Source organism: Salvelinus sp. IW2-2015, linkage group LG1 (genome assembly GCF_002910315.2).
Source record: "Salvelinus sp. IW2-2015 linkage group LG1, ASM291031v2, whole genome shotgun sequence".
Classification (NCBI taxonomy): domain Eukaryota; kingdom Metazoa; phylum Chordata; class Actinopteri; order Salmoniformes; family Salmonidae; genus Salvelinus; species Salvelinus sp. IW2-2015.
Genome location: NC_036838.1, coordinates 33368389 through 33394175, shown reverse-complemented (window position 1 = coordinate 33394175; position 25787 = coordinate 33368389). Strand labels below are relative to the sequence as shown.

Here is a 25787-nt window from a genome sequence, read left to right as displayed (position 1 = left end):
CGTGATCGATGAATTAAGGTCACTTATTAGTAAGGAACTCCTCTCACCTGGTTGTCTAGGTTTAATTGAAAGGAAAACCCAAAAACCAGCAGGCACCAGGCCCTCCATATAAATTAGTTTGACACCCCTGCCCTAGACACTGATGTAGAAGARGAGTACTTTATTAATCCTTACAAAATGGAAAAGTGTCTTGTGCTGTACCTAACCCCCTGATATACACACACACAAACACACATTTAGGTTAGGAGTATGGTGAAATAGCCCCTTAGACACATTATGTAAGATAATTTTGGTATTTTCATCCTGGTGGTTAGGGTTAGAATGGGAGCAGGAAGCTGATCCTAGATCTGTGTCCACGGGTGACTTCTAGTGGAGTTTTTCAACAGGTGCTGCTTTGCCACAAAGTGGCTACAGTTATTACTATCAGGCTACCTCCATATTCAGTAAGCCTACCCTCAGATCAGAACTTGTTGACTTTGCTGCATTATGGTTGGCGATACAACCTACACGTGTTGCGACAAGGATTGTGGCTGGATATTGCTTACTCTCAGGGCTGCCATGTCACATTTGGCGAAAGTTGCCTGACGCACGCACCAAGGCCGTCAATTGTTTCAGGTACAATGCACATTACAGACTCACAATATAAGTGCTGAAAATAAAAGGATTGGGTGGTGCTGTTCAGCCTTGGGCAGAGTTGGAAGGGCATGGATGTTAACTTCATAACAAGCTATTCTTTATAATCACATAATTTACATAATGACACTATGAACATCGAATGTAATCAAGTGGGTGTTTCATAGAATTGATACCTAGGTTACTTTCTAAATGTAATCAGTTACTAGTTACCTGTGAAATTGTAATCAGTAACGTAACTTTTGGATTACCCAAACTCCGTAACGTAATCTGATTACAGTTACTTTTGAATTACTTTCCCCTTAAGCGGCATTAAAAKAAGACAAAAAGGATCCATCAAATGCATTTTTGTGTAGTCATAGTAGTCTCTGACTTGTGGTCAGACTCGCTCAGGTGGAACAAACTTAAACTTGTGCCTTTTTTCAATAATTTATTGAATGTCATTGAGAAAACAGAAAGGTGTCAATGTACATYCTTTCTGAATTTAAAAGTARTTCAAGAAGTAATTATATCTTTTTTTCAAAAGTATCAAATCTGATTACAATATATTTGCTGGTAACGTAACTGATTAGTTCGTTTTTTTGTAATCAGATTACGTCATTGATTACATGTAATCAGTTTCTCCCCAACCCTGCCCCCGGGAAACAACTGTATTCACCCCAGTCCAAATTAAGAATTTGAATCAGTTTTTACCAAGTATGTATCTGTCCATTTGAAATGTGTGTGAAGAAAAAAACAGGGGATTAAACACAGATAAAAACAGAGAAGAAAATAAATAGAGGTTAACGGGAGGGAGGGAGGGAGGGAGGGAGGGAGGGAGGGGGAAAATCAAAACCCACACCCAACAAGTCACTGCATACAAACAACACACACACACTTATACTGCTCTCTCCTGACAGAGCACCGGGGCTGAGTGTACACTGTAACCTGATCTCTCTCTCTCTCTCTCTCTCTCTCTCTCTCTCTCTCTCTCTCTCTCTCTCTCTCTCTCTCTCTCCACACACGCAGGTAAAGCACCCTTTCTTCAAATCCTAGAAGCGTTTCCCTATAGTTCCTCACTCCAGCAGTAGTGTAACAGTCACAGTCTCCTGTAGAATAAACCAGTGGAGTATTGCAGATAGATAACAAACTGGTTTGGCTGGTTTGTTCCAGGAATTATTTATTTCTGTAAACATATACTTAAGCTCCTGTCGAGTGGGAGAGAGGTTAGAGGAGGACTCTATGATCATCTGGGCCATCAAAATACCTAGGATGCGTCCCAAATGACATCATATTTGCTATATCAGGCCTTTAATTTCCCAGCGGCATGTACTACCTTGACCGCCACTGCCCCCTGGCCGTAATGCCCAAAAAAGGAAAGGAACGCAGGAAAACGCAGTTCCACAAAGCACAACGCAAATGCGAGTGGTTTCATATGACAGAGATTAAAATATCCTTTAGAAAGARGGAAGATCTAAAGAAGCAACAACTTGCATGGGTTGTAAATATGACTAGGATTGTGTCTTTTGGCTGCTGAACAATGAAAGGAAGTTGAGAACATGAGAGAAATAACCCTACTTGTTTCAATGGTATATGAGGAAATGTTCAGAAAAGAATCCCCTTAACATTCCTATGGTCGGCATGCATCAAATTGACAAAAAGAATGTMCAGGTTTTAAACAATTTTGTTTCTGGTTAAATAGTAAAAAAACTGACTGCCTCCGTTCAGAGGCAAGGTGGCTGATTGTTGTGGTGCGCTACAGACACAGGCCCTTCTCTCTTATCTGAATGACAGAATCAAGCCTTTAGACGTTAATATGAATTATCCTACATTATATKTGTCATACATGACTGGAGTTTAGCATATACAGTACCAGTCAACAGTTTGGACACACCTACTCATTCAAGGGTTTTTCTTTATTTTTGCTATTTTCTACATTGTTAGAAGTAATAGTGCAGACATCAAAACTTAAGATAAATTTCCATATGAAAATCATGGTAGTAAAACCAACAAAAGGGTTACAATCAAAATCAAAATAATGATTTTAGTAAGATGTCTTTCCAAGGTACAGCTAACCTTTGCCGTTGGATGACAGCTTTGGCGACACTCTTAGGGCATTCCTCTTCAACCGCAGCCTTCCAACTGGAATTCATTTTAACAACAGTCCTTGGAAGGATGTTCCCCACATCCACTACCGGTCAAACGTTTAGAAACACTACTCATTCAAGGGTTTTTCTTTTATTTTACAATTTTCTACATTGTCCGAATAATAGTGTCAAGACTGAATAATCAAATCAAGACTGGTGGAGGAGAGTCAGGCGTGTTCTACTGATGCTGAAAGACAAATTCCAGATACAAATATTTTAGCATTATTATACAATAGATGGCCGTAATCACCGTCAGACACACTTGAATAACTTGACGTGTCATGTAATAATCAAGCGAAGTGGAGTCTTTGTTTAGCTATATATCTAAAGATCAACCATAATCCTAATCCATAGAGTTCTAGCAATACAAACCGATTATCATAGCTAGCTAAAGTTAACCAAAATTGTTTCAGTGTTAGCTAGTTAGCTAGCTTTAGCTTGCAATGAAAACAACTTTCTGCTAAAATTAGTCAAGTATAATATMTGAAACTGTAGCTAGATTCTTACCCGTATACATGGATGAACGCTTCCCGGCAGACTGCAACCCCTTTCAGTAAATAAGACGTCCTGTATCATTTCCATTTTGTTTGTACAGCTTGCTTGGCCTGTTGTGTCAAGTCACTCTGGTTCATACTGACCGTGTGCAATGCCATAAGAATCAGATCTTTCTCCCTGTCGTTACGGATGCCACCGTTGCCCGAAAAAAAACTGCAGTAGAAAGGATTATCTACACATAACGAGCAGCTCATTTTATAGACAGAAGATGCTACACGGCAGACCAATCCGAAACTCATCTCTTGGCATGTCCAGTCTATTCAAGGGGTTCGGTGATCAGGTCCGAKTCCAAACAGTACTAGGGGATAGGCAGGCTCGAGGTCAGAACAGGCAGAGTGGTCAGGCAGGCGGATTCGGCGTTAGGACAGGCAAGGGTCAAAACCAGGAGGGCTAGGAAAAAGCAGAGACTGGGAAAAAATAGCACWCTAGCGACTCCTGTGGCGGGCCAGGCGCAGTACACGCTGACACGGTCGCCAGGTGCATGGTGTTCCCTCCGACGCATTGGTGCTGCTGGCTTCCGGGTTAAGTGGGTATTGTGACAAGAAGCATTGTGGCTTGGTTRGGTTGTGTTTCGGAGGACGCACGGCTCTCGATCTTCTCCTCTCCCGAGTCCGTACGGGAGTTGCAGCGATGAGACAAGACTGTAATTACCAATTGGGGAGAAAAAGGGGTAAAAAAAATTATCATCGTTTTTTTTAAAGACTGTTACCATTCAGCAAGCCTGGAGATGAATGTGTTGTAGTGTTGAATGAACAATCAGGAAAGATGGATACATTAGGAACCATGGCCAGAAGCATCAAGGGCACGCATAATGGGCACACACACACACACCATAACATCCAGCCCAGGCACCAGCAAACCACTCCATTCTACTATTACCTCATACCTTCTGAGGAAGTAGTGGGGGCTAATGGACTGGGTTTACAGGAGGTAGGGGGTCAGGCACGGGAGACTGGGACACAGAAACAACAATGTGGACACACACTGGGTGCATCCCAATTATTTATATTTATCTTAAAAGCGTTGTATTGGTGGAGGCATGGGCTAGTGAGAGTTTCCACCATATTTCCTTTCAAATTATTGAATGGAAGTATACAAGTGCACACTTTGGGAAGAAGAGATCATTTGGACGCAGACACATCCTCTGTTAGTAGGGACCAGTTTGGATGCATCCTGATCTCATTGTTTGGATAAGTGCACAGTGAGTGACCTAGAAATGATGAATACTTTTTTTACTGCTATAAAAACAGAATCAGGGACTTAACAGGGAAAAGACTGGAGATTGACATCAAGTTGGAGAGGGATGGGTGGAGTTGTGTAATATGGGCTGGAGAAGGGGGTGTTGGTGGGGGTGGGGTGGTGGGGGGGGGGTGGGGGGGATTGACTGAGAAGAAGGCCAACCAGTGAGGGGAAACTTAATTGACTTGGAAAAGAATACCATGGCATTCTGGGAAAAGAATGCCACAGGCCTGTAAGTGGGTCAGAGTTGACGGCTAAGACTTTCTTCCCCCCTATCGTCCCCACCCTACCAACTACTCACACCCTTTACAACAACTGTTGATGAAGTGGAGGTATGAGGGAGGTCAGAGAGTTACCACCTCACAACCTTATTGTTCGACAGAATGTCTGAATTTATCAACAACAACACAAGCCATTTCTCTCTCTCTCACACACACACTTTATGTAACACTCTTGTAATGCTCTAATTCAAATGTCAGTTATGTTTGTTCTACAGTTTGATACGTGCTTATTGCAGCAGTGTATGGGATGAGGCACTCCAAGTCCATTCATGTAATATGAGGATATCAAAGGAGGAATGGAAATCTGGCTTTATGTGGATTAATGTATCCCCCCAAAATCAGAGCCTTTAACCATGCAATATAATTAATAGTAATATGATTTTCTTTACTTGCAGTATTGGCTATGTGTGGGTGTGCCTCTCTTCCTATCTGTTTGATCAACATATAGCTTTCCTATCAACAGCTGAGCCATGCTGCCTGTCACGTACAGTATACAGTAGGGTTTAAAAAGATAAATATATATATAATATATATATTTTACAATGACKGCCTACCCCGGCCAAATTCTCCCCTAACCCAGAAGACGCTGGGCCAATTGAGCGCCACCCTATGGGAATAGGATCTGGAAATAATAGCATATTGCACACCTTGAACAGTCCTCCACTGGCTTATCCACRCTCATATGGTGGAGAGCCTACAGATGTAGGATCTTAATTTGATCACCCTGTTGCAGGTTAACTTTCCTGCAATGCAGGACTTTTAAAACTTGTAGTGTACAGGATTGCTGTAACAAACTGGCTCAAATTAAGATCCTACAGCTGTCTGTTCACCAAGAAGTCGGTATTGAGTGTTTTTGTATGGTTGTGGACATATGGCTAAAGGTAAAAATTGCTCCCTATTCACAGATCTAGGATCAGATTCCCCCAACTACCAAGCCTTACCTTAACCAACAGAGGAATGAAAGAAAATCTGCCTGAGAGAGAGAGAGAGGGAGAGAGAGAGAGAGAGAGAGAGAGAGAGAGCGAGAGAGAGGAGAGAGAGAGAGAGAGAGAGAGAGAGAGAGAGAGAGAGAGAGAGAGAGAGAGAGAGAGAGAGAGAGAGAGAGAGAGAGAGAGAGAGATGAGAGGAGAGAGAGAGAGAGCGAGAGAGAGAGAGAGAGAGAGAGAGAGAGGAGAGAGAGAGAGAGAGAGATGAGAGAGAGAGAGAGAGAGGAGAGAGAGAGAGAGAGAGAGAAGAGAGGGAGAGGAGAGAGGAGAGAGAGGCTCGGCCATCCTGACTTCTCTAAGGGGCTGCGTTCAGGTTGCATTCTCCCATGGAGGCGTGGCTTCCAATCCCACTTCTGATATTCATTTTTATTTCTTATACCATTGTGCTTTAAAGTTAATCCGCATACTACAACTCTACTAAGCAGTACTTTAACTTTCCTATTCTAGACTAGATTGCTGAACACTGTTTTATATTTTATTATGTGGGCTTTATTTATATTATTTTGTTCCAGTAGACATTTATGTTCTAATTTAAACTGTTTTACTAAACATCAAATGTTGGCTTTCATTTTGGCTGCATGGTACATATATATCATATAATGTTATGTTTATTTTCTCATGAAACCACACAAATTATTTGTGTGGACAACAATATACTTTTGCTCATGGGTGTGGGAAAGTATGCCCTTTTCTGGACAATATTTCTGTCCATTTCGGGGACCCTTCCTGGCACAAGAGCACCACCAGAAACAAAGGTTGTGTTATAGCCTATTAACAAGAATCTATTTTTCTATACTATCAGATGGCTATACAGGACAGATGGTGTCTAATTACATATGTATATATATATATTCCATTTAGCAGACACTTTCATCCAAAGTGACTTACTGTCATGCCTGCATGCATTTTTACATATAGGTGGTCCTGGGAATTAAACCCACTATCCTGGCATTACAAGCCCCATATGCTACCTACTGAACTACAGAGGACCATGCATTCAGGCCTCTAAATTGCTCAAATGTAAGTTGCGTAGGCCTATGCTTGTTCATATTTKGTAGCCCCAGTGCACTTAGAAAAATACTCACCCAGATAATACATTGAATGGTAAAATTCTAGTTGTTCATATGGGTTTGGGAGCAAAGTTGCTACATTWGTATCTTTGTTTCGTGTCTGGTGGGACCTGGCTGTTGTTACATTTGTATCATTATCGGAGTGGCATGCATCGTGGCAAAGTCTTTGTGACATTTCACCTCACGTGTGAAATTGACGAGGAAATTCAGCAACTCTTGGAGAACAGTGGAAGTTGATCAATATTTTTCTATGTTGTTAAAGGTAAAACCAACTCATTAGCCTTCTTCTGGATTTTACAAATGAAAAATTACCGAAGCTTTTATACATTTTAAAATGACATACAGCTTGGCTATTGGTCTGATTTTTTGCAAGTTATTTACCAATTAAATCATGTTTTGACTTGTATTTCCATTCTGATTGGATCCTGAACACATCAAATCTTATTTGTCACATTCTCCGAACACGAGGTGTAGACCTTACTGTGAAATGCTTACTTACAAACCCTTAACCAACAATGCAGTTTTAAGAAAATAGTGTTATATTTACTAAATAAACGAAGGTTAAAAAAAAATAACAAAAAGTTGCATCCTAAAATAACAATAATGAGGCTACCGGTACCAAGTCAATGTGCAAGGGTACAGGTTAGTTGAGGTAATAATGAGACTATAAGGAGTACCAGTACTGAGTCAATGTGCAGGGGTACAGGTTAGTTGAGGTCATTTGTACATGTAGGTAGGGGTAAAGTGACTATGCATAGATAATAAACAGCGAGTAGTAGCAATGTAAAAACAAAGAGGAGGGGGTCAATGCAAATAGTCCGGGTGGCCATTTGATTAATTGTTCAGCAATTAAGGATGGGGGCATTTTGAAATATATAAAAGCCTTTTTCATTTTGCCGCCTGCAATATTAAAACCTGATGAAGCATGGGCTAGTTTATATTTTTAACAATAGGCTAAAGAACCCCATTTATCAGCTTCCACTGCCCTCCAAGAGTTTCTGAATTTCCTCTTCACTTCAGTTTGCTCTTCAATTCATGAACCTTATTGCTCATAGTAGAGCGAGGTAGCGCCAGTGTCCACTGCCCTTTGCACCTCACATGTGCGAACCATGAACACACCGGGCAAGTCTGATAAGGCTGGTTAACTACTCAAAATAAAAGTCCTGCACATGCGCCATATGTGAACAAAAAATGTAGAACTTGTGGGGGTCATTTATTTTGACATGAGGTAAGCAGAAAGGAAGTGAGTCTGTTTAATTAATAATACGATCCTTTAGATATTCTGTCTCGAATTCCCTCTGTCAYTCCTTGACAAGAGTCACTAGAGACTCAAAGACAGAAGAGGGTAGAACACATGTCATACTTTGCTTGTTAGGCGGTGTAATAAAGGTTCATATATATATATAAGGACCAACCGTCCTGCCCAGCTCCCCGTTCAACTCCACAGTAAGTTGAAATGGAATTGTACTTAACTTCTGGCTTCCCACTGACTGTTTTTGTGCAACCCAATACACTTGAAAGCAACTGCATTGCTAAAAGCACCTGTGTGTGTGTATTTTGAGGAATCAGAGCGAACAGGCAGGGATAAAGACAAGCCCAGAACAAATTGTTTTTGGCCCTGGGGCTCTTTCTCCTGCCAGCTGAAAACAACACCAGGGAACACGGTTACTGTACACCCCCTCCATCACCCCTCCACCTCTCAACCCCACAGACAAAGAGGAGGAGGGGTGAGAGAACAGACAGGTGTGTTTCTGCACCAGTAGAGATCACACTAAATAAGCACAATTGAGTCGAAGAGCGTGTATGGTTCAGGTTTACACCTTAACCACAGCCTTGGGAATGGGTGTGTGCGTGCATGTATGTGGGTGTGTAATTACTCAGCCGAAGGAAGTGTAGAGAGCTTCCACGAAATATCCGATAGTCACCTTCTCTGCACATGATCTGATGTCATGTTTTTGTGTTTTGGTTTTGAAGATATGGGAAGATTGTGTCCACGAAGGCAATCCTGGACAAAACCACCAACAAGTGCAAAGGTGAGAGTTCAGAGTTCAACAGGTTGTTTGGTTCATGACACAGATGCCACTGACATTTAACCTGGAGAGATCGTAGTGTTGTGTTGTCTCCTTAAACAATATCATGGACTTATGGACTTCAAAACTTGATCACAGCTGTATTGTACAATATTAGACTGTATTAGGCTATATGAAATATATATTTTTTATTAGTCTGGTTACAGATGCACTAAGCTCTTGTAATTTCACGGAATGTCTTTAGACCTCAAGAACCTGTAGTTTATCTAACAACCATTTTGAATGCAAATTCATTCATCAATCATGAAAACGATGTACACATTCATGACTGTAAGGAAATGTGTGTGTATATGTGTTGTGTAGGCTATGGCTTCGTGGACTTCGACAGTCCGGGAGCGGCCCAGAAAGCGGTGAGCGCCCTGAAGTCCAGTGGAGTCCAGGCTCAGATGGCCAAGGTAAGACACTCATTTAAATCAACTCCACACACTCTTCATATTCACAGATACACATGATCTATTATTATATTATTTTGTATTATGAGATCAATCACATCTACTTCAATGTGACTCTTTACAATTCTGCTAGACTCCTTCCTGCCTCACTCTCTTTATTTTATTGCCAAATGTACCAAGAAACTCGACTTTCAAAGAATTTCTCTCAGATTGGATGATGGATTTCCTTTGATTTGATGATGAATTGACAGCTAGTCCAGCCAAGTTGGTGTCTATATTGAACCACAAAAAGCATAGACATTCCTATAATGCAGTGTACATGCAAACACACTCCCTCCCACATTCTCAGTGGTATCAAATGTGAGCTCTTTTACTGTATGTTGTTATGGCTTGATTGGCAGTAAGTGCCCTCTTGGCACTGTCTCAAGACAAACTGCCATAGGTTATGGAGAGGTGTGTTTACTTTCATTAGCTGGCAGTTGACTGGCAGGCAGAGAGGGAGGTTGAAGAGGTCACAGGATTAGACAGGCAGTCTGTCAGATGACATGGAACTGGTCGTTTCTCCTCCTCTTCCCTCTCTTCCTCTTCTCTCCGCTTCACCTCTTTTCTCCCATCTCCCTCTGCCCCTTTTCATCTCCCATACCCTTCCTCTCTCTCACATATCCTTCTCCCTCCTTCTCTCTCCCCTTCTTTCTTTTAGTATCTCAACCTCCTTTCCCTCAACCTCTTCATTACCCCGCCCATCTATCCCTCTCTCCCTACTCCTCTCTCTTCTTCCTTTACCTGCCCCACCCACCTATCCCTTTCTCTCCCTCCTCCTCTGTCTGGCTGGCTGTATGTGTCCTGCTAAGCGGCCCCTGCTGTGGGCCTTGTTATGAGCTCTTTGTGTGGGTGTCTGCAGTCAAAGGGGCTGTTGTGGGCCCATTAAGCTGATCCCTCTGTGCCTCTCAGGCCCCCCATTGAGAGGGCCCTGGGGAGTGTGCCACCGCACCCGCCGTCAATGGGCCGGGGACAATGAGCTGCCCTGTGCCTGCATGGGTTAGTGTCTGGGCACGGGGCATTCGCTATATGGCTTCATTCACTCCGCTCCAGCCACGCTCTCAGTCCACACCCAAACAACGGGGCCCAAGTCACTTCACTACTACAGATGGAATGAATTCACTCACTTCAGAATTAAGACAGACGAGCCATTGCAACTGAACATCAGGGTCCACCAAATCACTCCTGCTACCCAGATATTGTATCCAAATACTCACTGTATTAGAACACAAGGGCCTAACTTACCCAAACAGTATAACTGAGGAGTTGGTAGTGGACAAAACAGAGGAGAGTGCCCTGTTAAAATACCATTTGGACCTGTGAGCTATGGTGAGCTTTTCTGCATCATGTCCTGGCCTTCTGACCTGGGCTTAGGTCATCAGGTTATCCAGGTATAACTCTCTGGCACTGGCGACAACCGGATTTGTGCATTCCTGATTTAAAACTGTGTTTTTTAAAATCAGAAACTGAAATCAAATACTATGGCATTAGGTTAGGTTCTTTCCTTGTACTTCCACTGAATGTTGGTCATGTTGTTGTCATGTTTCCATTGCGTTGACTCTTTAAAAGTGTGGGCCATGCTGAGCGTTATCATAACTCCCAGCCAGTCAGTCGTCTCTACAGAGGAGTGTCTTTGGCTATGGGCTGGCTGGCTACGGACAGGGAAACAATGGAAAGGGATAGAAATAGACTGCTTTTTACTTCTGAGAGCCTCACGCACCACCTGCCTGGTACATAGACACACGCGCGCACACACACGCACACACAAGAACAACACCTCGACAGACTGGCTTGACCAGGACCTGCACTGTAAAACATTTATTGTAAAATGTACAGTAACTTACTGGTAGTAATTTGCCAGTAAGTTACTGTAATTAATTTTACAGTACAGATACTCTAATCCTTTTTACAGTTCCAAAAATGTTACCGTAATCTAATTTCCAGTATCAAGTCAGTTACTGTGATCTAATTTACAGTACCAGTTACAATTACAGCATATTACTGTAATTACCCAGTGACATATTTCCCAGTGTTCTTTGCAAGTTTTTATTTTTACATTTTACATTTTGGTCATTTAGCTGGCACTCTTGTCCTTAGCAACTTACAGTCAGTGCATTCAACCAAGGTTGATAAAAGAAAACACATCACAGTCATAGCAGGTAAAAAGCTTCTGTAACCGTTGCTGAAAATGTTGTAGTTATGGTCAAACTTTTTATTTTATTTTTTAATTAGAACAAAATATATTATGATATATCTCTGACTATCTCTGGGTAGTGCCAATAGACTACTGAGATATTCAAGGGTTGTGTGTTACCAGGGGAGAGAGAGAAAGAGAGAGCAATGAAGAGATTCAATTTAACTTGTGGTTGGGTGTGGTCCCAACATCATTTGAGCATCTGCGTCAGAGGAGCCTTTTAAAAATGTTGGCCCCGCATGCAGAACAGGATTAGATGGACAAATTGAGWTATAAACAAAGGGTCAAACAAAGCCTTGTTCTGTTCTGACCCTTTATCACAGAAGGTTGCCTCAGTCAGTCATATCTATACGACTGCTCACAGTGCCACTAAGTTGCAYAACAAGGAAGTGTCTCCTTAACCACCCATGTGGTTTAAATCCCAGAAATTGGCCTTTCCCTCTTGACACGTTGAATCCTGGTTAAGGAGCTAAATCACGTGGGAGGCCAGGCTAATCAGAGTGGCAATGAGACATGTTTCAGGCTGCTGTGTGTTCCCAGGCGAAGGGGAAAAAAACTACATTCCAATATGTTTAACGTCACGTAAAAAGTTTTTAAAATAAATGTAGATACATTTACATCTTTCCTCAAAAGCATGTAATGCCTTTAAATGTGTACGAACTGTCAAAATGCTATGCAAGCCTCTGTGTAAAAACAGATTTATTGAAAATTAGATTTATTGAATTATCCATGTGTTCTATATTAWAGGATACATCATTTTTTATTTTTTATTTAACCTTTATTTCACTAGGCAAGTCAGTTAAGAACAAATTCGTATTTACAATGACGRMYTACCAAAAGGAAAAAGGCAAAAGAAATCCAGACCAAAGGACAGATTTCGACCGGTCTAATGTCCATTGCTTGTGTTTCTTGCCCAAGCAAGTCTCTTCTTATTATTGGTGTCCTTTAGTAGTGTTTTTTTGTTGCAACAATTCGACCATGAAAGCTTGATTTATGCAGTCTCCCCTGAACAGATGATGTTGAGATGTGTCTGTTACTTGAACTCTGTGAAGCATTTATTTGGGCTGCAATTTCTGAGGCTGGTAACTCTAATGACCCTATCCTCTGCAGCAGAGGTAACTCTGGGTCTTCCTTTCCTGTAGCGGTCCTCATGAGAGCCAGTTTCATCATAGCGCTTGATGGTTTTTGCGACTGCACTTGAAGAAACTTTCAAAGTTCTTGAAATGTTCAATATTGACTGKCTTTCATGTCTTAAAGTAATGATGGACTGTCGTTTCTCTTTGCTTATTTGAGCTGTTCTTGCCATAATATGGAATTGGTCTTTTACCAAATAGGGCTATCTTCTGTATACCACCTCTACCTTGTCACAACACAACTGATTGGCTCAGATGCATTAAGGAAATAAAACATGGAACACCTGTTCATTGAAATGGATTCCAGGTGACTACCTCATGAAGCTGGTTGAGAGAATGCCAAGCGAGTGCAAAGCTGTCATCAAGGCAAAGGTTGGCTACTTTGAAGAAACTCAAGAGCAGCTAACCGATCGCTGCAGCTGTACATAGTCCATCTGTAAATAGCCCACCCAATCTACCTACCTCATCCCCATATTGTTTTTATTTACTTTTCTGTTCTTTTGCACACCAGTATCTCTACTTGCACATCATCATCTGCTCGTTTATCACTCCAGTGTTAATCTGCTAAATTGTAATTACTTCGCTACTATGGCCTATTTATTGCCTACCTCCTCACGCCATTTGCACACACTGTATATAGACTTTCTTTTTTTCTATTGTGTTATTGACTGTACGCTTGTTTATTCCATGTGTAACTCTGTGTTGTTGTTTGTGTCGCACTGCTTTGCTTTATCTTGGCCAGGTCGCAGTTGTAAATGAGAACTTGTTTTCAACTAGCTTGCCTGGTTAAATAAAGGTGAAATAAAAAATACATAAATAAAATATAAAAAAGATTTTGATTTGTTTAACACTTTTGGCTACTACATGATTCAATATGTGTTACTTCATAGTTTTGATGTCTTCACTATTATTCTACAATGTAAAAATAAGGAAAATCCCTTGAATGAGTAGGTATGTCCAAACTTTTGACTGGTACTGTATTTAAAATGTATTTTTTCACCGTATGGCTTGACATGCTTCAGTGCCATAAATCCACCCAGGAATTCCTTATTGTCAGATCAACAGAGTGACATGGTCACCTAGCTCAACTCCTGCTCAACCCGCTGTGAAACTGAGTGTTYGTCCCAAATAGCACTCTATTCCCTATATAGTGCCAGGGCCCTGGTCAAAAGTAGTGCACTACATAGGGAATAGGGTGCCATTTGGGATGAAAATTGAAGCTCCAGTAGGCAGCTACCTGTGTCCTACCACTCTCCTGTCTGACTTGGTATCAAGCTGACTCTTTGCTTATGGTTCAACAGAGATACGTGTGGAATTACAGGTCTGTTGCTTGAACCTGTATATTTGGAGTAAGAAGGAGTGAACAGTGGGATGTAGTGTAGTCATACAGTTTGGTGTCACTGGTGTGGGTGGTGTTTTTGACTGGTGATGACGATGTGTGCGTGAAACTGGAATTTAGACTTGACTAGACTGAAACGCTAGCTTTAAACACTCTAAAAATAAGCCCATATCCTCTCTATTACTCCCTGCCTGGGACATGGACCTGGTAACCTGGTATTCACTATCACATTTCATAACAAGTTGTTCTTCCCTTGTGGTCTCTCAAACGTTGCATAAAAGYGATTTGTGATAGAGAAGAGACTGTGGGATAGACTGTATCAGGAGAGAGAGAGAGAGACTAGTGAATGAGATGGAGAAAAAAGGGAGGACTCCCATGGGAGAGAGTTCAACCCGTGATGGAAGAACAACTCCTATGAACAAACACACTTCTCTTCCCCATCATCCACTCCTCCTCCTTCGTCTTTCCTTCCTCCTGAGTGTTCCTTCCCTTTCTCCTCTCCCCTATGTTTGTTGAAGCTCCCTCTTCCGCCCCCCTCCTCCCTCTGTTTGGCCCAGCCCCTACTTGCCTGGTTGCCAAGCTCCTGTTGCTGTGCGAACTCTTAACTTCACGCCTGGTTTCCTGCCTGTTTCTACAGTCACACAAGGTTTCACTTTTGAGCCCTGGAATCAGAATCGTCTCGCATTCCTCTTCCTTTTATTCATTCTTCTGTTTTGGGCTGTTTCTCAGTCATTCCACATTTCCACATACTTTTTCTCTGTTATAATGCTTACATTTTCCAGCAGTTCTATGTGTTTTTAAGAGGTGAAAAGCACTCACATACAACCCACATTCAGTCCAAAAACCATTGGCAATGCATACTGTATGAACTTGTTATATCTTATATCTTTCATAACCATTACATCACAAAAATGTCAACTAGATTTTAAACAGTGAATGTAAACCCTCTTTGTTTGTGATTACACTGATTTATGTGTGTTTCTCTTATGCAGCAACAGGAGCAGGACCCCACCAACCTGTACATCTCCAACCTGCCTGTGTCCATGGATGAGCAGGAACTGGAGAGCATGCTCAAGTCCTTCGGCCAAGTCATCTCCACACGCATCCTCCGCGACGCCATCGGGACCAGCCGCGGCGTGGGTTTCGCCAGGTACTTTATAGCAATAGCATGCTACACACTACTGGCCCTATTCCCATTTAGGAAATTACGCTTTTTTTTACTCACGCCTTTCCTATGCACTTCTCAGTAGTTGGAATTCAGACTTACCTTATGAAGGTGCGTGACAGGCTTTGCAGGTGTGGTTCCTTGCATAAATGTAATTCAACTGCTGAAAACCCTCCCGCTTGCTGGCCAACAAACTTTCTTGTGAGGTTTTCATTCAATAGGGTTTTCAGTACATTTATCTTAAGCCATCCCTTTAAATACGGTGTACCTTTTAGTTAGAATTTTTCGACAGACTATAGAATATATCAAGAGAAAAGGTTCAGAATATTAGGTATTAATGAAAGAAAGCCATSTAAATATATGCATATTCGACTCCGTTTCAGCTCCCTTTGGTAGATCATGTAGGGTCAGGAAAGTATTTATGAATCATGAAAAAACAGTTGGAGAGCCATTACGCACGAAAGAAAAGTGGTTTGAATCATTCTGAAAATTACCACATTCAGTTCTTTAACCCATGGTAATGTTGGAAGATTAGTGTATATAGAATTATAATAGGGAGAGTAGTGTACAATAGTAGGCTATACCATAATATATTGCCTGCACTAACCATTGAACTGTGTGACACAGCCATGTATTGCGCCATGCGTCGGGTTCAAACTGTTATGGCTTGGTCTGCGCTCTGCTCCATAACGATTGAGTTAGCCTACATGTCTTTTTTTATATTATCAACTGTTACTAATGATCATCCGCAATTAGGGCTTTGGYGGTCACGAAATATCRTCAGCTGGTGATTGTCAAGCAAATAACTGTCAGTCTCACTGTAATTCACCGTTAATTAACATAAACACATTTAGCATCTCCTTGCTTCCACACATGCAGACCTTTGGAACATCTACATTTTAAAAGTCTAATAAATCCATGTAATAKAGCCTACACCTTCACAATAAATCCATTACTTATTTTAGACAGGTCTAAAGAAACATGATATAAAGAAAATGTAGTTCATTTCAGAAGAACAGAATAGCATACTCTGAGTTGTCCTTATGTTAGGTCCTGATGTGGCTATGCCAAATGGCTGTGGGCTACAATAGTTCAGTTAGCAGACAAGATTGCTTAGATTTCCGTGGTATTATTTTATATTATTTTATAGTATGAAGAATACAATTGAACTAACTTGCTGACCAGACCGCATGCGTCCGTGTGCACCATCGTGCACATGTTGATTTTGTCCCCACACACCAGACACGATCAGGACACACAGGTTGAAATATCAAAACAAACTCTTAATCAACTATATTAATTTGGGACAGGTTGAAAATCATTAAACATTTATGGCTATTTAGCTAGCTAGCTTGCTGTTGCTAGCTAATTTGTCCTGGGATATAAACATTGGGTTGTTATTTTACCTGAAATACACAAGGTCTTCTACTCTGACAATTAATCCACAGATAAAAGGGTAAAAGTTTGTTTTCTAGTAATCTCTCCTCCTTCAGACTTCTTCTTCTTTGGACTTTGTATGGCGGTTGGCAACCAACTTTAAGGTGCATTACCACCACCAACTAGACTGGAGTGTGGACCTCAGTTCATCTTTCAATCACCCACGTGGGTATATGCTCCTAAAAACCAATGAGGAGATGAACCAAGTTATATTTTAGTGCCTGACTACGCAGATGCTCGTTGATGTGCGCGATTTTGCAACGCTCGCACACGCGACCCGAGCGGTATAGTCAGCATGTAAGCTGAATAAAGTAGAAAGGATATTTTCTCCAAAAGGATTTGAGGGAGTGTGCACATGCGGTTATTCTATGTTGAGCAGTTAACAAAGAAATAGGTATTCCTATATGCTTAATTTAGAGTTATTAATGTAACTTTAGTTATTCTACAAACATTGGGCTATATGTTTTGATTTTTAATACATTGTAAGGCTGCATGATGTGACTCTAATGATTATTTGAAAGGCACGAGCTCCGCTTAGTTTTTTTCACAGGCTGTACACACTACATCAGTCACTCATTCACAATTTGACAAGCACTTGATAATTTCACGGCAGCATTCCCTTTGTGTGGCCGTAATGCACCCTAAAAAAATCCATGCCTTTTGCGGCCAGTGGCCGTTGAGCGCTTCTCCCTTTGTGCTGCGTGCTCCATCACGTGATCGGGTCTTTCGCACAGGATACAAGTAAAGACAGACAGATCTGGTACGCAGCGGCGCGCGTCCTTATCCAATTCCAAGGTGCATATTGAAGATATTGGAAGTCCTTTTCGTCAGCCAACAATATGAGTAGGCTTAACGAACAAAGTACATAGTACAAAGGTCAACCTATTCTATTCTGTGCGATAAATAAATATTCCAAACATAGTCTGGGACAGTTGTGGGATGAGAGAGATCCCAAATGAATACAACCACTAGCATCAACAACAACTTTTTTGCGCAATGAGCCTGACGCAACAGATCAGAACGTTTAGCTTAAAATGTTGGTAAACTATTAGGCAATTTCTTCACATTATAAGCACAGCGATGTACACATGGTAGTAGATTTTCTATCAGCGGAAAACACCATTATCAAAAGTGACCGCAAATGCAATTATGCATGTAATATTTTTATTATAAAGGTGCATTGTTATGGTAAAAATGATCTTCCCCAAACGTGAAACTCAAGAGCTGCTTTTATATGCCAGTTAGGCTCCACAACCCTTGTAAAGCGGATTCATGTGCTTAAATTTAGGAAGTTATTTAGCCACCTTAGTTGTGATACAAACCTTATTAAAACATATATGCCTATGGGCTAGGCTACATGAGGTGTGAGACTATGATTAGAAAAAGTTGTAAAAAAAGGCATTGTTTCTTATGCTTGGCATCATTCACAAGTGATAATATATAATTCACAAGTGATATGCTAATGTTGTCACCCATCAGACTATTCTTGATTTAATCTTTACACATACTATTTAATATATGTATGAAATTTGTTTTGATTTAGAACGGACCATTATCATGCACCTGTATCGAAACTGGGGCAGCGGAATAAATACATGTCATCTRTGCACTTAAATAGCGAATGGAGGACGCTTTTCCCCTTGGTTTATTTTCATGCCAGCCAGGTAGGCTATAATCCTGTTGTAAATATAAGCAATGTGCTTAATAGTAGGAAAGTTGAGAAATAAATATAGTAGGCCTAGCCTATAGAAAGCTGATGGGATCCTCTTTTTAATAGAGGCCATCACTCTGTTTCTCCGCAATTGCCTAGCCTATTGAAATGTTGTGCAACATGAGCTCATGGGCTCTCATGAAGTGTTTGATTAGATTTTCGAATACATTTGCATTGATGCCAGAGTGATTTGAGGGACAATAGAGTGCTGAGTACCAGGCAGTAAGCAAGTTTGGTAGGTTACTAATAACCAGCAGCATCAGAGCTTGGAAAAGCCTAATTACCGTGACTAAACGGTAACGTGGAATTTGACTGCCTTCATGACGCATGACCGCCAGTACTGCAACAGCCCTATCCGCAACAACCACATGGCCGTGACTGCGTTTACAGAGCAAGCAAATGAAGGTAAACGGAACAATGGAATTAAATTGAATGATAATCTAGGCTATACCAACTGAAGGGAACTAACAGTAAATTGGCAGTTGAATATGTGTTGTTATTAGGCCCACTGACGATCGATACTGATAGTGGCTAATATTTAACATGATAGAAATAGGAAACAGAGGGAGTCGGGGAGCCTTTAATAATAAGACCTTTGAGACTGCCCATCCCTGCAATTAAAACGCTATACAATTTAAATTATGCATAATCGCAAAGCATTTCATATAGTTTACCTTGCGAAAGTCGATCTGTTGATATGCTTCAGTTTAGAGGGTCATGGCAGATCATTGCGGAGCGGTCTTCATTTTTCATGCTGCAGGTGGGAGCGGGTGGTCAGACAGATGACTTTGGGATGCTTTGCTGTCCCCCAGATTATTTGAAAACGGTAGACTTTCTGCTTTGTATGCGTTAGCCTAGGCCTACCTATTGTATTAAAAGCACAACTTTGACACATTATTCACATTCCGAATTCACTGCTTCAACTTCAGTAACTTTCCTCTCCTGGTTGGGGCGTGTGAGATCAAGTCTGCCTAGTATACAGTATTTGGGGTCTCATTGAAATAGAGTAAGTTGCCTATTCATGGGCGGAGAATCACTGGCAGTTATCTTTTCAAGGAAATGTACTTCCTAACTATGATTAGGCTATAGTTTACTACATTGCCTAGAAATAAATATTGATCATCGTTATTTGTCTCCGTCTGAAAATCATCCCACTCCTTAAAGGTAGGGTATAAAAATATCTCAAGAGAAAGTGCACGTTTCCAACTCTCTTCAAACTACACCTAGCATATTGGTTGATATAGCCCAGTAATACCGATAGCTTAATATAATGAGCCATGTGAGAATCAATGGTCATTTACCCTAAGCTATTTGGACGGGTGTGGTATGAAAAGCTGCGGGAGCAGGGTGAAGAAATCTGTCCCGTGCAGACATATTCATGGTTTCCTGGCACGTAAAAGGTGATGGAATTATTAGGGAATTAAGAATTAAGGTCAGAATACGACGTATTTGTAGACACACCTCCGTCACAGCAACAAAAAAAAACAGACATTGAATATCCCTTTGAGCATGGTGAAGTTATTAATTACACTTTGGATGTTATAGCAATACACCAGGTCACTACAAAGATACAGGTTTCCTTCCTAACTCAGTTGCCGGAGAGGAAGGAAATGATGATGACTTTAAACAGCTACAGACAGTGATAGGAGAAAACTGAGGATGGATCAACAACATTGTAGTTACTCCACAATACCAACCTAAATGACAGAGAGAAAAGAAGGAAGCCTGTACAGAATAAAAAATATTCCAAAACATGCATCCTGTTTGCAATAAGGCACTAAGGTAAAACGGCAAAAACATTTGCAAGAAATTAACTTTATGTCCTAAATCCAAAGCGCTATGTTTGAGGCAAATCCAACACAACACATCACTGAGTACCGCTCATCATATTTTTAAGCATGGTGGTAGCTGCATCACATTATGGGTATGCTTGTCATTGGCAAGGACTAGTGAGTTTTTTTTAGGATAAAAAGAAAAGGAATAGAGCTAAGCACAGGCAAAATCCTAGAAGAAAACCTGGTTCAGTCTACTTTCCAACAGACACTGGGAGACAAATTCACCTTTCAGCAGGACAATAATCAAAAACCCAAGGTCAAATATACACTGGATTTTATTGTTCCTGAGTGGCCTAATTACAGTTTTGACTTAAATCGGCAATACTTGAAAATGGCTGTCTGGCAATGATCAACAACCAACTTGACAGCGATAAAAACATTTTTTAAAGAATAATGTGCAAATATTGTACAATCCAGGTGTGCAAAGCTCTTAAATACTTACCCAGAAAGACTTACAGCTGTAATCGCCACCAAAGGTGATTCTAACATGTATTGACTCAGGGGGTTGAATACTCTAATCAAGAGATATTAAATCAAATCAAAATCAAATCAAATGTATTTATTTAGCCCTTCTTACATCAGCTGATATCTCAAAGTGCTGTACAGAAACCCAGCCTAAAACCCCAAACAGCAAGCAATGCAGGTGTAGAAGCACGTTGGCTAGGAAAAACTCCCTAGAAAGGCCAAAATCTAGGAAGAAACCTAGAGAGGAACCAGGCTATGAGGGGTGGCCAGTCCTCTTCTGGCTGTGCCGTGTGGAGATTATAACAGAACATGGCCAAGATGTTCAAATGTTCATAAATGACCAGCATGGTCAAATAATAATAATCACAGTAGTTGTCGAGGGTGCAACAAGTCAGCACCTCAGGAGTAAATGTCAGTTGGCTTTTCATAGCGGATCATTCAGAGTATCTCTACCGCTCCTGCTGTCTCTAGAGAGTTGAAAACAGCAGGTCTGGGACAGGTAGCACGTCCGGTGAACAGGTCAGGGATCCATAGCCGCAGGCAGAACAGTTGAAACTGGAGCAGCAGCACGGCCAGGTGGACTGGAGACAGCAAGGAGTCATCATGCCAGGTAGTTCTGAGGCATGGTCCTAGGGCTCAGGTCCTCCGAGAGAGGGAAAGATAGAAAGAGAGAATTAGAGCGAGCATACTTAAATTCACACAGGACATATTAGTGTTTTTTTGTAGTTCGTTGACAATTAAATCCCTTTGAATCCCTCTTTGTAACAAAACAAAATGTGGGAAAAGTTGAGGGGTGTGCAAACTTTCTGAAGGCACTGTACGCATAGAGAGAAAAGTGCATAAAAAGGAAATTACGTTTGATTTATGCATGCTTAACTCGTGTCGGAATTGGGCCCTACATGCTACACCAGCAGCAGCTTTAGCAACATGCTACATGCTACACCAATAGCTACATGCTACACCAGCAGCTATACTAAAGCTACATGCTAAAGCTTAATGCTACATTAGGGTCGTTCAATGAAATGAGTACACAAATATAGCGTTTTAAAAACCTGTTAAATTAAGTGCCCTTTAGTATAGACCACTTTAGTATAGAAAATTCTATAAATACAATTTTTTTTATATGAAAACGACTTGCTAGTGCTAATGACCCTCGATGACTTCTAGGAAGATTTAAGCCCATTTAACCCCACAGTCCTCTGAGTTTTCACCATAATTGTAAAGCCCTAGTTATGTTGTTGCATTGACAAAGTCATTTCTGAAGATTATTATTTATTTGATGTGATTAGTGATTCATTTTAAGGTAAAAACAAAAAAACGGTCCCTCATTTTAAGGTCAACCTTGTTTTGTGAACTTAACTCTCGTTTTAATATGGTGAAACTGTTCCTTTTTAAATAATTTCTTCAAAAAAAACATTGAACATATAATAGTCAAATCATAGTGTAAAAGCAGGTTAGCTGGTTCTTCTCTTTTTTGACATTTTGTGGTGGAAAACTACCCTGTTACTTTATTTGGCACTTAATTGGCACTCACTAGAGCATTTGTTTTTTAAGTTAACCTCTTGATATGGCAGAATGTTCAAATTAGGTGAAATAAAATACAAAAATGATCCAAGTTACACTACTCAAAAGGCACCTAATTGGTGGAATGATCCACTAGCAGCCATAGGTACATGCTATATCAGCAGCAACAGGGGTCACACCAGGGTCTCTCTGATTAATGGGCTTGAATGTTTGACTGTGTTTCAGGATGGAGTCCACAGAAAAGTGCGAAGCCATTATTCAACATTTTAATGGGAAATTTATTAAGACTCCACCAGGAGTTCCAGGTGAGCAGATCTCTCTACCTGTCTCATCTATGTGTTCTCCACCATGCCCAGATGTTATGATACCACATGATCCTCAGTTATTTACTTCAGATGGCAGATCGAGAGYTGTATCCAGAAACAATTGCTATCCCCTACCCCCTAAAAACTTTCAGAGATCTGAGAGGATTGGACAGGTATAAGCAATATGGCAAAAACTTCCATCTGTCAGAGGGCAATGTGGAGATAACACCATATTGCTTAAACCTATTGAATCCCCTCAGATCTCCACAAGTATCTAGAAGTTAGGGGCTAGGGGTTTTGTCTGAACAGGGCCTTGGTCTCTGATCCCAGGCTCCTGGTTTCCCCCCTCAACTCTTCCACTGGATTGTTATTCCTTGCCTCCTACATAATTCCCCCTCTGATTCCATCAGTTTCTCTCTCCCACAGTGCCCCCGGAACCATTATTGTGCAAGTTTGCAGACGGGGGACAGAAAAAGAGGCAGAATCAGGGGAAGTACCTTCAGAATGGCAGGCCCTGGGCAAGGGATGGAGAGACGGTGAGAGGCTTGATTTCACGGGTGGAGGCATTCATGAATTGCCTTTTTGGAATTAGAGACTGCATGTTCTAAATAAGGTCATTGTCAAAGCAAGAGAGAGCTGGAATCTGATCTCCCAGAGATAGGATTGTGTGTCTAACCCTAAACATTCTTAACCTAACTAAACATTCTATTTGTGCATATCTGTGATTATGTGACCTTCATGGCTTTTTATTCTGAGTTCTTTGTGTTGTTGTCCCAGGGAGGGATGACGTTAGCATATGACCCCACAGCCTTACAGAATGGGTGAGTACAGAGAGACAAAAATAGTCAGCCCACCCCCAAAAAAACATCAGTCAGGAGTTCTGTCCCTGTTAAACAGAGACACCTGGTGGATGCAGGAGGCATTACACCACTAGTTTATTTTATTGAGCTGTAGTTTTAACTGAAAGTTCAATCATTTTATAATAACTTTCATGCACAAGCCATTATACATTCTTATTATTTATGCTCATTCATTTTAGAGTAAATCCTTTGTAAGAATTTTTCTGACATGCATGTCTTGATGTGTGTATGTTGTGCAGGTTCTATTCGTCACCCTACAGTCTGACCCCAAACCGGATGATCGCCCAGACGTCCCTCTCTCCCTACATGCATTCACCAGTCTCATCTTACCAGGTCAGACATAGAACACACACACACACCATCACCAAACCGCCATTCACAAACACATGAAGGAGGAAATCTCTGTAGCCATTGGAGCTATGTCATTGTTATTGTTATTTGTAATTCCTGTCCGGATTCAGATTTCATCTCTACTCATTCCCCTGTGTGTTTCTGTGTAAAGATCCTGTGTTTTCCTCTTCTCTCTCTCCAGCTACATAGTCCCTCCTGGATGCACCACCAGTCGTACCTCATGCAGCCTGCAGTGAGTAGTAAATAGTATTCTCTACCTCTGCTGCTAAAGTTTCCTCCTTACTATTCCCTCCACATTTGGTTAGCTTGAAGTTCTGCTCATCTATCTCTCTCGCTCTTATTCTCTTTGTCATTCTGTCTCTATTTATATTCCTCTCTATCTTCTCTTCCCCTCTCTCCCTCTATCTCTCTGTCACTCTCTACAATCATGTCTCTGATTTATTGGCTTACTGTCCTTCTCTTTTCTCTCTTCCTCTCTCCACTTATCTCTGTCTCCACTCACCCTCTTTCTCTCCCTCCCTTTCACTCTCTCCCAGGGCACAGTCCTGACTCCAACCATGGACCATGCCATGTCTATCCAGCCCACCTCCATGATGGGCCCCATGACCCAGCAGCTCAGCCACCTATCTCTGGGCAGCACAGGCACGGTTAGTACCCTACAGATACCCACTCCATCTCCCCCTCCACTCCCTTCAACACCCCACAGATACCCCCTCTCCTTTGGTCCCTTAGTCTCATCTCAAGACTAAAACACATTGAACGAACCTGAATGGAGTTAAGGTCAATCGAGTTGTACTGAATTGCAGTTGAAAGTGAAAAGAAAAGCAGTTGCCTATGTCTCAGCTGCATGATGTTGTGGGGCCTGTTGACGTTGGATCTCTACACAGTAATAATGACTGATGGTTTCTTCTCTTCTCATCCTGTCACAGTATATGCCTGCCAACACTATGCAGGGGACATACATCCCCCAGTACCAACCAGTGCCTCCCTCCAGTGTCCCTGTAGAGGTAAGACCCGAACCAACACCAGAAGCATTAACTATGCGGAACTAATTAAAGGGATACTTCCGAATTTTGGCAATCTACTTTATCTACTTCCCCAGAGTCAGATGAACTTGTGGATACCATTTTTATGTCTCTGCGTGCTGTTAGCGCTCGTAGAAATTACCAACTAGAGTTAGCACAATGACTGGAAGTCTATGGTAACTGATAACATGCTAGTTGATATCATAGACTTCCATTCATTGCGCTAACGCTAATTAGCATTGGCTCGCGAAACTAAACTACCTCTAACTTCCTTCATACAGGAATCCTGAAGTATTCCTTTAAAGGGATGACAATAGGGTGTTTCTTTCAACTCAGGGACCTATTAATACTGTTCCACTCCATTTCCTTCCTTTTATTGAAGGAGAACGGAGGACAACAGCAACAGGTTGCTATGGAGACACCTGCAGAACACACAAACTACTCCTACCAGCACACCAAGTGAAGCTAAGGTAGGTTTATGTCAAACATCAAGTCTATAAATAAAGTAGTCAAACGTTTAGTATTTGGTCCCATTTTTTTGGCATACAATATTGCTCAGTATTTGAATTATTTACTTTATACAGTCATTATTGATAATCTTTATCAAGGGTGTTAATATTTTCGTTCCACACTGTATTTGCTAACTTAGTTTCGGGGTACATTACTACTTATTTCTTGTTCCTCCCTACTAGCTTCATGTCAGAACATTGCATGTAGGAGCCAATTTGTTAGTTCACAAAAAAATCAAAAGCGTGTCAGATATTGACCACCTTAAAGAAAATGTAAAAAATTCTGAGTGAACTTATTGATCAGCATTCTGGAAATATACTGATTTACACAGATAAATAATGATATGGAAAGTATGTAGACTTATGAAATATTGTATGTTACATCTATTATGTAAAAGGTGTAGTGTGACAGAGGTAGGTATGTGTGTTGCAGCTCGGGGTCAGGAGGCCATCTTGCTGACTGAACCACAGAGGGTTGGTTCTCTACAAGAAGATAACAGAGCTCTGTTAGCACCAGACTTGA

The 25787-nt window shown here is 41.2% G+C and overlaps 1 protein-coding gene across 3 annotated transcripts in view; it reads left to right on the top strand.

Annotated features, from left to right (window-relative positions):
* The window catches only part of LOC111966016 (RNA-binding motif, single-stranded-interacting protein 2), a 49860-nt gene extending 24073 nt beyond the window's left edge, over positions 1–25787 (top strand). For 2 of the 3 annotated variants that reach the window (XM_023990483.2, XM_023990470.2), the window contains exons 3-14: positions 8865–8923; positions 9284–9375; positions 15070–15227; positions 22440–22519; positions 22946–23055; positions 23297–23340; positions 23619–23712; positions 23912–23962; positions 24267–24377; positions 24660–24737; positions 25138–25225; positions 25698–25787. In XM_023990483.2, coding sequence (XP_023846251.1) covers positions 8865–8923; positions 9284–9375; positions 15070–15227; positions 22440–22519; positions 22946–23055; positions 23297–23340; positions 23619–23712; positions 23912–23962; positions 24267–24377; positions 24660–24737; positions 25138–25218 — 958 coding nt within the window. In that variant the 3' untranslated portion in view covers positions 25219–25225; positions 25698–25787. Of the gene's footprint in view, positions 1–8864; positions 8924–9283; positions 9376–15069; positions 15228–22439; positions 22520–22945; positions 23056–23296; positions 23341–23618; positions 23713–23911; positions 23963–24266; positions 24378–24659; positions 24738–25137; positions 25226–25682 lie in introns of all 3 variants that reach the window. The other variant, XM_023990479.2, reaches the window with a different exon arrangement.